Genomic DNA, 12,852 nt, shown 5'->3' on the forward strand with positions numbered 1-12,852 from the left:
GAAAGTATGCCGCAAGTGGTGGATTCCTATATACGAATGATTGAGCTCAGCTTGGGTATGTCATTTATGTCACTTTAAATTAATTTTGGAAGAAATTTGGAGATTTGTGCACTAGGCTTGTTGCAGCATATAATTATCAACAATGCATGATTTATCAACAAAGGGTGAAACAGAAAGAGGAAGAATAAAGGATGTGGGAAGAGGAGCAACTAAGGATGCAGATGTAGCCAGAGAACGATGAACTTATCGAGGAAGCATAGGCTTTTGTCCAGGCTTCACTTCTTACTATCGAGATTGAGAGTAGACCCGCTGTGGATGTTTTTTATGAGCCTATTGAGGTTTTGTGAACTTCTATAGTGAATGCTCGTGCTAAGAAGTTTGAGGTTGTGATTCGCCCTATAGAGGATGCTTATGTAGTGACTAGTGATACTTTGAGTTGTCATACCGATGATGTCTATGCAGATTCTATTGATGTTTTATGTCACCACAAAAATGATGTTTATTTTGATACTCTTCATGTTGTGAGTCCCCTTGCAAATGTTACCTTAAGTGAGTCGAAAGCAAATGAGATAGTCAATGCATATGCTTGTCTATTTTCATGGTATTATAGTTGTCCCATCACTACATAGAGCTCGATTGAAGGCTAAGGTGAAGGCATTGGAGTGTGGAAGCAAGAAGTAAGCAATGATTAAGAATCTCTTCCACCTTGCTTGATTTGCCTTAGATTATAGCCGCAAGGGACTCTTGAGGTTGGCAAGGCTACAGTCTGTGATTTTAGTAAAACTTGGTGAGCAAGAAGAACAATATATATACGGTAGATATGCCCTTTAGGGTTTTCTCAATGTGATTTTTGGCATCTAAGGTCATTTCGCCTTTGTTTTGGACATGTAAGTGGTCCCAATAATAGTTTTTTGGTATACTATAGTTTTGGTTGTGTCCACCATTTACATATGCACAAGTTACAGATTTTGAATTTGTAAGGTTTCATGTATTTGCTAGGTTGTAGACACAAAAGGCATTAGCATACAAATTGTAGATTTCCATTATTATTATGCAGTCTATGAAAAAGGTTATGTGTTTAGTTGTGGTGCACCTGGTATCAACTTACTTGAATACTCACTTGCATATCACAAGTTTTTGCATGGTTTTTTGTTTTGTCAAAATGTTTGACAACTTCAACGTGATTGTCAGCGACGATGAGAAGCTTAATAAGAATAATTATCCTACATGGAAGTTCAAGATGGAAATTTCTTGAAGGATAGTCCCAAAGAAGGGGGAGTCAAAGAGGGCAAGTTGCAAATTCTAATAGGCAACAGAATTATGGTGATAGCAGAGAGTGCTGGCATTGTGGTAAAAAGGCCACATTTCTAAAAATTGCTTCAAAAGGAAGGCCAAATTTAGAAATGAAAAAAAAAAGCAACGAGGTAACTATGCATCCAATAGCAGAAACAACAATGTTGACAAAAGTGAACAATTGTTTGTTATGTAGACTTTATGAATACTATGACTGCTGATGGTTCATCAAAGAATGATGTATGGGATGTAGATCCATGTACCTCTAACCACATGACTTCTCGTGGAGAGTAGTTTAGAGAGATGCGCAGTCTAGAGGCTTTGAGCTATGTGGAGACAAGGGATGATATAGCTCACCCCATTACTCATATTGAAAATGTTCCTTTGAGTACAACATGGCAAAACTAAGTACGTGGTTGATGTACTACATGTACCAAATATTATAATAAACTTGATTTCTATTGGTCAGATGATAGAATAGGGATTGCAAGTTCAATTCACATTGATGGTTGTTATGTAGAAGATCTCAAAAATGATTACAAGTTGATTGCAAAAGGGAAACGTACATGTAGATTGTATACTCTTGATGTTAAGTCTGCATGAAATGGATGCTGCCATGTTTACACAACATTTAGGTATTGTGGCTGATATTAAAATTTTCCATAAGAGAATAGGTCATGTAAATGTGCAACGACTAAAAAACGTACAATTAAAACAGATTGTGGATGGCTTGCCTAAGTTTAGGACTAGTGGGATGCATAAATTATATGAAGCACGTTAATTTGGAAAGCAAGCAAGGCATGTGTTTCCATATAAAAAGTATGTATGCAAGAAGCCACTTGAATTGATACATTCTAATGTGTGGGATCCTACAAAGACTGCAACATTACAAGTATTATGTTTCCTTCATTAATGATCATAGTCACAAAGTATGGGTTTACTTTATGTGTGAGAAAAGTGGGGTATTCACTCACTTTAAAATCTTTAAGGCTTTGGTTGAAAAGAAGACAGAACTATATATTAAATAACTAAGGCTTGATGGAGGGGGAGAATTTCTCTCCAATGAGTTTTCTAAATTTTTGCAGAAAAATGATCTATAGAGGCAGTATACATGTAGATATACTCCAGATAATAATGGAGTTGTTTGGCAAAAAACATGCATATTGCATAGGTGGTTCCTGCAATGGTGTCAGAAAGAAACTTGTCTTATTACTATTGGACTGAAGCAATTGCTAATGTTGTATACATTATGAACAGGACGCCCACTATTGATATACATGATATGACACCTGAAGAGACGTTTATGGGTAGAAAGCTAAATCTGCCCCATCTAAAAGTATTTGGATGTATTGCTTATGTGCATAATCATGATGACTTGTGCACTAAATTGGATCCTAAATTAGAAAAATGTGTATTTGTTGGATATTCTCTTGAGTAGAAGGGATATAGATGTTCTAACCCTGCTACACGTGAGTTGAGAGTTATTAGGGATATTGTTTTTTATGAAATGAGTAGCTAGTATAGTAATGTGAAGAATACAGTTAGGATTGATGAGTATCAGAGTGTGGTTGTGCAAAATACAGGTCAACACACACTGACATTGAGTGGACCATAAGAGTCTCCTAGCCATGATTCTATTGATAGACCTTGGAGTAGCACATTGAGATCATTGGTTACTCCATCAAGTACATCACAGATATCAAGAAAAGGTAAAGAGAAAGTTGGGGACTTACCTATTGTGGCAGATGTATCATCAGGTTTCTCTCATGTTGATGTTGATTCAGATAGCTCTAAGAAAATCTTGGATGAGGAGTTTGGGATTTTGACTATTAAAACACCTGGTGTGTGAAAGGCACAAGAAGATGCTAAAGCACTTAGTAGTAATCCAGGTCCACGTAGGTTAAGTAGAGTGAGAAAGCCAATGCACCAATTGACATATGATATCTATGTAGCTCATCACTAGCATACATGGCTAAGGTTGTGTAGGATATGGAACCCTACTATTTTGAGGATACATTAGGTAATGAGTATTGTGATTATGCTATAGATGAAGAAATGGCTACACTTATGGATAATGACACATGGGAGTTGGTTCCCTTTCTTGAAGGCAAGAAAGTTATTGGCTACAAATGGGTTTATAAGGAATAAACAAGGATTGTCATAGTAGTGGTTGCATCAAAAGGTTGGATCATACATCAAATGGATGTTAAGAATGCCTTCTTGCAAGGGGAGTTGCAAAAGGAACTTTATGTGGAGAAACCACCTAGTTATATATATGAGAGTCATCCAAATTATGTATGCACACTTCGTAAGGCCTTGTATGGATTGAAGCAAAGCGCCTAGGGTATGGCATGAGAGGATTGTAAAATACCTTGTCAGCATTAGATTTTGCAGAGCACAAGTTGGTCACTCACTCTATGTATGTGAGAGTGATGCAGACATTATAGTCATTACTATATATGTGGATGATTTTATCATTGTGGGTGATACTGAGATTGAGATTGACAATGTGAAGGGTCTTCTCAAGGCTAAATTTGAGATGAAGGATTTGGGAGAGCTATGATATTTTCTTGGCATAGAGATAATCAAGATGCTAGAGGGTATATGGTTGTCACAGGGACAATTTGCATTGGATATATTGAAGAGGTATGGTATGGCTAATTGCAAGCCTATTTCTATATCTTTGGATGTTAATGCTAAGCTTAGTGCACATGAGGATGGCTTGATTGAGGATGCCACTATGTATCGGAAGATTGTGGGCATCCTTATCTATTTGATGATTATTAGGCCAAACCTAAACTACACAATTGGTTTGGAGAGTCAATTTATGTAGCATCCACAGAAGTTACATTTGGATGTAGTGCACTGCACATTGCGCTATGTCAAGTCCACATTAGACTTACATGGTTACACAGACGCAAATTGGGCTAGTTGTATTTTCGATAGGAGAGCTACCAATGATTTTATATTTTCCTTTGGGAGTACCACTATTACTTGGAGCAGCAAGAAACAGCCAACAGTTGCCTTGTCCAATACAGAGGTAGAGTACAAATGTGTTGCAATTGCAACATGTGAGGTATCTTGGTTATGCAAGCTACTTAGTGATTTGGGGATTCATGTGGACAAGAAGGTTATCATCTACTGTGATAATCTTAGTAGTATTCAATTGGCTAGGCGGGTTCTGGCACAGTTGATATTAACTTGGTTTATGTCAGCATAGAGGATCACTTTGCTAACATTTTCACTAAGGCCTTGGAAACTGAGAAGCTTCAATGCTTTAGGACTATGCTTGGAGTTCACGAGCTCATGCTAAGCTTGAGGGGGAGTGTTGAGATGTCAAGGAGCTCTACATAAGCCGGCATCCTCTACGTACCTCCATTATGTGGTATGATATTATTCAATGGCGTGTTAGGTGACTGACATGAGGATATGCTAGTGATTCTACAACTAGACTACACCCACGTAGTCCGTCCTTGGTTATGGCACATTCATTGTGCTACCTCTTCTTTCTTATCAAGTTCATACTTGCTGGCTACATAGACATATCTTGTGATACTTTCATATTAGTCTTTTATCATGTTATAGACTTAGTTGTTTTTTAAATGGAAGAAGAAAAAGAACAAAAATAAAATTTCAACCTTATCTGTTTATGTTCTCAAGTCTCCATTGCTTTTGTGTGTGTATGCTCTTGGGTGCTTCACCTCTCTCCTCTCTTGTTTGTTTTCAAGAGGGAGGTAGGGAGGCACTGAGGCACAGGGATGAGGAGGTAGTAGGCCTCCAAATTGTAAGCTCTAATACTACATATAGTATCTATATTCAACCATATACACGTAGTGGAAAGTAGACACAAACATGGTAGAATGTGTACTATTTTTTGTTCATTATTGGAAAGGTGAATACATGAACCACAACTTTAAGACTATGCCCTCATGATGCACATGAAGGACCATCACAAGAGGTTTGATATAGAGTTGGACCATACCCACAAATCCTCAAAGGAAGAGGGTCCATGCACCAGTCCCTACACAAAGAGGTGATGCTCTTGTTAATCAAATGTTGGCACCAAGGCCAAACTTAGACTCATTTAGGGGTCTTAAACACCTCACTATCAAGCTCATTAGTGCCTACTTATATGGAGGACTTGGACACTTTTAGGGGGTGATCCCTCATTCTTTACTACCTTGAGAAACTTAGATCCACTAGATTGAGATTAAATGTAAGAAGGAAAACGAAATCCTAGGTTCTAGAGCTTTAAAAAAACCAAAGTCTCTTGTGTAAGCACAACTATATGCAACCTCAAAATTATTGCTGCAGCATTCTAGAGCTTTAATCAAACACATATTCTACCATCCCCACTATGTGTGAGATTAAGATTGTTATTGCTAACTAAGCAACTATTGTTGACACTATGGTTCATGGAATGTCATAGATTTTTCAAAGTTGACTTGACTAAGCCACATGGAGATTGTTACCCAAATACAAGAATATTAGGTAAAGTTACAATGGAAGTGGAAGCTATGGTGAAAAAGAAGCTTTGATCAAACTTATGTTTATGTCATGCCCACTGTGCACACCTTAAGATTGCTACTACTCATTGGCTTTCACTTATGCAACTATTGTTCATAAGTATGGTTTATGGGATGCCATAGAGTTTTCAAAATTAATTGGAAAAAGCCACATGTGGAATATTACCACATGATCTTTGGCATCAATATTCTAACCTAGACTCATGCTTACAACAAAGTTTAATTATATATACTTTTTATTCAAACAATTGTAGCACTATTAATATGGCATTATCTTCAACTAGCTTGCATAGAGCTCATATATCAACTTGCAAGTTATGATTCTTGCTAGGAACCATAATCCCGTGGTTCCAAATCTATGAGATGCTTGAAAATAAATTCAATAGTGAAGATTGACATGTCATGAACCAAATGTGTTCATACATCAAAAGATCTATCATTCCAATTCATGAGCTAAGTCACCATTAGTAGACCATGATTTGAGCACTCACTAATTTGTGCTCTCTTGCAAACGTTTGCTTCTTAGTGTATTGTATGGTCCCATCGGGTAGTGATGAACATTAGAGCATCTAATGTTCCAATTCATGAAGCATGATCAATTTGAATTGTCAATTTTTTAAAGGAAGAAAATCATGAGTTAATTGTTAAGCTTCTAAGTCCCTCTCCAACCCTTAACTATCTAATTCTCTTTCTCATCCTTCAACATTTTCGTCTTTCTCCCTCTAGTTCTCTTTTAGTCTAGCTATTAGTCCAATAAAAAGCTCATTGTTTCCATCTTCTTGCTATCTTAATTTTCTTTTAGCTCATCCAAGTCTTAACAACTTACAGCTCCACTTTTGTTTTCTAAATGTAGTCTTTCTCCCTCAATGCCTCCTCTTATAGATCTTCCCAGATTATTTTTCATTTTGCTTGTTATTGCCTTTGATATAATAACACAACTCTTCTCTTCATATTTCACATGTCCTATGAACCTTTATTAGGTTATCATTTCATTAGTCCAACCTTCCTTTGCCTTTTAAGATTTGGTTTGTCCTCACCTTTAAGATGTTTTTCTTGGTCTGCTATTAGCTCTGACAAGCTTAGAGTTGGAGTCACTACTCACTATGCCTAGGCTGATGATATATTTACATAGAGTTTCACTGCATGCCCTTATCGATCAGTTCCATTAATCGACATAACTGATTTTGAGTAATATAGTATATAAAAGTAAAGAAACAATTCACGTGAACATGCACACAGGTATACAAGCATGATCATAGCATAAGGAATGGGAGATGAAGGATCAACTCAAAGAAAGACCATTATAGGGGAGATTATTATCCAATGATAGGGGCATTTTCAACCCTCTTGATGTTTGGACTTCTGATCAATTGGTGAAGGCACAAAACCCATATGTGGACTTATCCACTATCCAAGTATTAGGATCTAAGATCAAAAGCTTTGATAGCAAATTCTATACATACACTAAACATCACACAACTTCAACAAAAGGTAAACACAAGTATGGTAGTATAATATCTCTACATTCATATGAAAGATAGACACAAGAACTACACACTAGCAATGAAACACATACATAGGTTTACTACAAAAAGTCAAAGGTGAAAGCTAGACATAAGAGCTACACATTGGTGGTGAAACACATACACAGGTTTATCACAAAAAGTTGAAGGCTACACCTATTATCCCTTACTAAGAGAGTACTACTACATATACATTCTCTTAACCATTGCAAGAGGGCATAAGTACATAGCCCTAAGGGAGGACTCTTGGAAGACATGATACGAAGAGAAATAGAGTTCTATTAACATCCTTTGACATGTCTCTAATCGTATAGAGGATGAAGATACACATCAAGGTTTTAGGTACAATCCACTTGAGAATACCATTTGCATAAGAAAGAAAACCACCCAAGTGCCAAAACTATAAAAGTTACCAAATACATTATGCCTCTAAAACAACTCAATGCTTAGACTCTCTCAACTCCTCTTATCATGGCTTTGCTACCTCAAGAAAGTGTCCATTCAACCTCTTTTCTAGCCACCTTCATCTTAGCAATTTTACATGGTCATCTTTTGGGATATCCTAGTGTAAGTTTATCTTTGATTCACATTTGGTTCCCTTGAAACATTTGGATTGCTTTAATGCTCAAACTTTATTCAATGTTTTCAAGCTTCAAAGTTGCTTGATTCATCCTTTACTTAGTGAGACTCCATGATACCACCCAATCAATCCACATTTGGTTACCTAACATTTTGATTGCTTTAATACTGAACTGTATGTTTCCAAACTCCATGGTGAGACACCATGGTACCACCCAATTAAACCTTTGTTCTTCTAATATTGGCCTTAGTTTTGTCTCTAGCATATACGACTCTAAACATGCTTGGCATTCATCATCAAATTCCTCCTATATTACTTCATGCCACTTCTCAAGGAGGCCTAAACATGCATGAAATGACCCCTTTTGCAATGTATCTTCATTGACTACCAAAATAATAGTATCTGACATACCTTAATTTCTACCTCCTTTCTCATTTTGATTCCCTTCTATACCTTCTCCTACTCTTTGGTTGCCTTCCCATTTTCTTTAATATTCCAATCAGCTATAGCCACCTCCATTCCTAACCTTTTTTGCTAGCTCCGCCAAGCATGTCAACACTTTGGCAAGTGAGTTCTTTAGGACCACATTTCTTCACTTCCAAATTGCAAACTTGTTGATATATTTATTCCTTCCGTAGACTTGGCTCTTGGGTTAGCTTGGGTGGTGCTACTAAGACACCTAAGAAAACCCCCGAGTACATCTTGATGTTAAGGCAAGAGCCAAGTCTAACCCTCTCCCCTAGGTGTACCCTCGCACCATAAGAGAAGGTGACAAGAGATTGGAAAAACACTACAACTCATGCGTGCAAATAGACTTTTATCCGAAAGGACATAGATTGTGAAACATTGACTACGTAGGAAAAATACTCCATAGTGCCAAAAACACTGGAGAGAGAGAGAGAGAGAGAGAGAGAGAGAGAGAGAGAGAGAGAGAGAGAGAGAGAGAGAGAGAGTTTTTGAGTTGATGACAAAAGACTGCACGCAAGCTAGTTGATGGCAAATTGTGCTTGATTAGTGTGTTGTACTTTGTGGCAATTGAGAGAGAGCAAGGCAAGACACACACACACAAAGATTAAATTCATACATTCACACAACTAAGAGAGAACATAATATAAACAGAGTGCACCAAAGATGCATGTGAACATTCCCTTACGGATTTTGCTTGCCTAAATCTTACATGGTCATGTTTTTAATTTCAATGCTAGTGAGATATACATGAGACTAAAATACTAGATATAGTACAATATGCCCCGATGCACTAAACCAAACCCAAGTTCATATAGAGTCCACTAGGTACTTATGTACATGTTTCAAGACTAGGCAAGTAGAACATGAAACTACATTAGCAAGGCATCATCATCATTTGTTGATTGCTCGCATGAGGGTTTTTGCCCTTGTTCAACGACTGCCATCAGATTCTTAAGGTAATGTGTTTGGAAGAAGCATTCCAAGCAATCCCCTTCAGGCAAGCCTCCAAAACCTACTTGCCATTCAGCCAAACTCTTGAGGGCACTTCTTATTGGAGAGCCTTCAATTTCACTCTTGAGACTATCAGAACTGAGGGAAGCCAAATTTTGCTGCCCACCACCAGAAAGGCAAGCTTCACAGGCAGATGACTGGTTCTGTGGGTAAAAACAGAGCAACCCCACTTGGCCTTCCATCTGGGTCCTCATGATAACATCCCATTGATGGCCAATCACGATGATGTCGCTGTGCAATGAGAGGCTCCTGTCAAGCAAGGGCTTTTGGGTGCCTGGAGCTCCAAACCCAATCACAGGCAATGTGTGATCATGCGACAAGGCTGCAGCCACAAGGATGGCCAACCCAGCACCTAAGCTATGGCCAGTGAGCATGTAGAAGGCATATGGGTGGGCATGAATGACCTGCACAAATTGCCCCAAAAGAAACAACAAAGACCTACTGTCAAGCAAATTACAAAACTGGGCAAAAGAACCCTTTTAAAAAGTTGCTCTGAATACTGATAACTGAAGCACTTCCCTACCTTTACAAAACTGAGCAAAGAATCCTTCAAAAATGTTGATCTAATTACTGATAATTGAAGCCCTTCCTGACTTTGGTTTTGATTGAAAACATACAAATACTCGAGTTGAATGGTTCTTGTTTTTCTCATGGAAAGATAAGCTACCGATCAATCCAGCATCCCTTTAAACTACTATGATGGTGCAATAAACTTGAATCCAAACAGATTACATCAACCTCCCCAAGTTTCCATAATCAGAGCCTTCAACTCAATACTGCGACTATTTATAACTCTTATGCACAAACCATGAGGTTCAATTGCAGGAGGATGCAGTTCTTGATCCCTGCACAAGGTCTCCAATATTTGCTCCTCCCGACTGTCTCATTTCTAGCTTCTTTGACAGTCTTGAAGATGGAGATCCTTGCTAGCTTGAAGCAAATTTGATAATGATCTTCAAACTCTCAAGTTCTCTGGCATCGACTGGTTTGATTTGCATGTAGTTCCTATCACACATATAGATGTACTATTTCCCTATCTTATTGGCAAGACATCCTGACCAAAAGAAGTGATTTGCACATTTTGTTGCTCAGTATACACTCCCAATCTCCTTTCCTTCTTTGGGCCTTCTTTAAAGGCCAAGCAAAATCCTTTGCTTCAAATGAAGACCTGAACATCAGAGAGGACACATGACACCCACACTGGCTTTTATCCAACTCTGCTGTAATGCCAACCCCGAATTTTCTGTTGTTTTAAGCATACCAATCACAATGTAACATTTGGTCACCTCCAGTACACTGCTCTGAGTGCATGTGCTAATGGCTCTCAGATTTGCTTGTCTGTCTACATCATCCATTGAGCATGCTCTGCCATTGAAGTGATGTGTGTGATATGCTTGGGATTCTAGATAACAATCAGGTCATTGGTGTGAAATCTTCTTCAAAGTTAATTCAGCATCTTCTTCAACAGTCGCATATGACTGAGTCATTCCTGCACTGAGAAGCGAGTTTGAACTAAATCCTAATCACAACTTGTGAACCAACATATGTTCTCTTTCTGCTCTTACAGCAGAATGGTGACAAAGCTTACCTTTTTGCAAACATCGGATCCCAGCTTGTCTCTATGCCATTTTGTTGTTTGTGCTTACAACCAGTATAGCTAACATGAGTGGCTATATCGTTTCTTAAGAATCTAATTCTTCAAGTATGTACTCGCATCCCTTATGATAACTATTTCTATGTTGTTGGTTATTAGGAAGGCCCAAGCCTCCTCTTACTGCCTTTACTGTTTAATAAACCAGGCCCTGCCAGATATCTTGTGCTCTCTTTCAACACTTGTAGAAGACAACCCATTATGTCTTATTATTCCTTTTCCCCATCCTCCACCCCCCCCCCCCCCCCCCCCCACCAAAAACAAAACCAAAAAAACAAAAGCCTTTTTCTTTTCCCCTTCAAAATATATTTATTTTATCCCATTTGGTCAGTATTTGTTCAAGCTACCGACTGATAAATGCCTGCTTGGGTCAAAGCATCCCATCATGTGTTATTATTTATGTTGTTCTTTAGTCTTTATTTATATGGCATTCATTATTTGGCTTGGCACCCCCATGATAAAGGGAGATTTTTATGTCATTCTCACTATTTTGGCTTGCCATTCCAGGGTTAAGAAAGAAGCTTCCAAAACATATTTTGTCAGCACTGCTTGGAAGGGCAGTGGTTTTTATGCACAACTCTTCAAATAAATTAAGATAACTTTACCCCAGCTCATTCTCTGTTTACTCCCGAGCTTCTAAATATATGCTGCAGTGTTCTCTGTGCCCTCTTCTTATCCTATCTCATTATACGGACAAGTGGAAACTCGATTGGTAGGATGAGATAGGCTTCATCTTTTGAATTGTCAAGTTGTCGTACAGTACAACATGTTTCGTTTTAAATAGGTTGAGTGCCGTACCTGCAGGGTGTAATTCACGGCCTGAGAGAAGTAATCGAGGGTGCGGGCGTCGAAACCAGTGCACTCAGGGGGCAGGGAAGCGAGGTCGAAGCCCTCCCAGAGGAGCTTATCGGCGCAGGCATCGGCCAGGCTGTCAAGGGACGAGGAGATTTGCGTGCCGCGGAAGGCGATGACAACATGGCCGGGGCGGGTTGGCAGGGCAAGGGCAGCGGCGGCGGGGCCGGGGCTGCAGCTGTATGCAAGGGCATGCGCGCCACCGCCGGCAGGGCGGAGGGGAGCGACGCGGTCGGAGAGGGACCAGCCTGGGATGGGGAGGAGAGGCCGGTCGGGGTAGAGGTAGGCGTTGGCGCTCATCTGCACCAGGGGCCATGCACCTTCCTTGAATTGGTCTCCCTCCAATGCGCTGTCCCTCGCCCCCTTCATCCATCCTTCCCAGTCCTCCTCCCAACCTCCTCCTGATGATGATGACGATCCACTAGCACCGCATGGCTGCTGTCCTGACACAGCCCCCCACACAGCAGCTGCAATCCATAGCTGCAACAACCCTAAAGGAATCGCCATCGCTCACGCAACAGACCATCCAAATTGTCAGCCGCTCGAGACGTCACACATGGCAAACCCCTCTCCCTCTAGAGTCTCACGTAATGACGAACAGTCCTTTTCATACATGGTAAAGGGACCATAGGCTGGGTTCACATGAGGCGGCAGAAGAAAAACGGGGAGGGGCATCCTCAAGCCTAATATCGCACGGGTATTCAATGAAGGGGAGAGGCATCCTCAAGACTAATATTGCACTGGTATTCAATAAAGGGGAGAGTTGGGATCGATTCAATCACCTCCAAACACAACAATGTCAAGCTTCAATATGAGCATAACCACAATTCACAAATATAACAACAACAATGTGCAAACACCCTCACCTCTCTGAGATGTTGTAGCCCTCAATCTAGATTGATTAAATGTCATGGAATAGAATGTACCTATAAGACCTATACAAACTCT

The 12,852-nt window shown here is 39.5% G+C and overlaps 1 protein-coding gene across 1 annotated transcript; it reads right to left on the reverse strand.

Moving 5' to 3' along the window:
* Positions 1-9,034: 9,034 nt before the first annotated feature.
* Positions 9,035-12,498, reverse strand: LOC148020066 (uncharacterized). The gene is made up of 2 exons (XM_087700344.1): positions 11,851-12,498; positions 9,035-9,805 (listed from the first exon to the last, which is right to left on the reverse strand). Exons 1-2 carry the CDS (start codon positions 12,409-12,411, stop codon positions 9,260-9,262), a joined length of 1,107 nt encoding a protein of 368 aa, XP_087556470.1. The 5' UTR covers positions 12,412-12,498; the 3' UTR covers positions 9,035-9,259.
* Between the last annotated feature and the right edge of the window lie 354 nt (positions 12,499-12,852).

This window comes from Lygodium microphyllum, chromosome 19 (genome assembly GCF_053477565.2).
Source record: "Lygodium microphyllum isolate KBCC chromosome 19, Lygodium_microphyllum_v1.1.10, whole genome shotgun sequence".
Classification (NCBI taxonomy): Eukaryota; Viridiplantae; Streptophyta; class Polypodiopsida; order Schizaeales; family Lygodiaceae; genus Lygodium; species Lygodium microphyllum.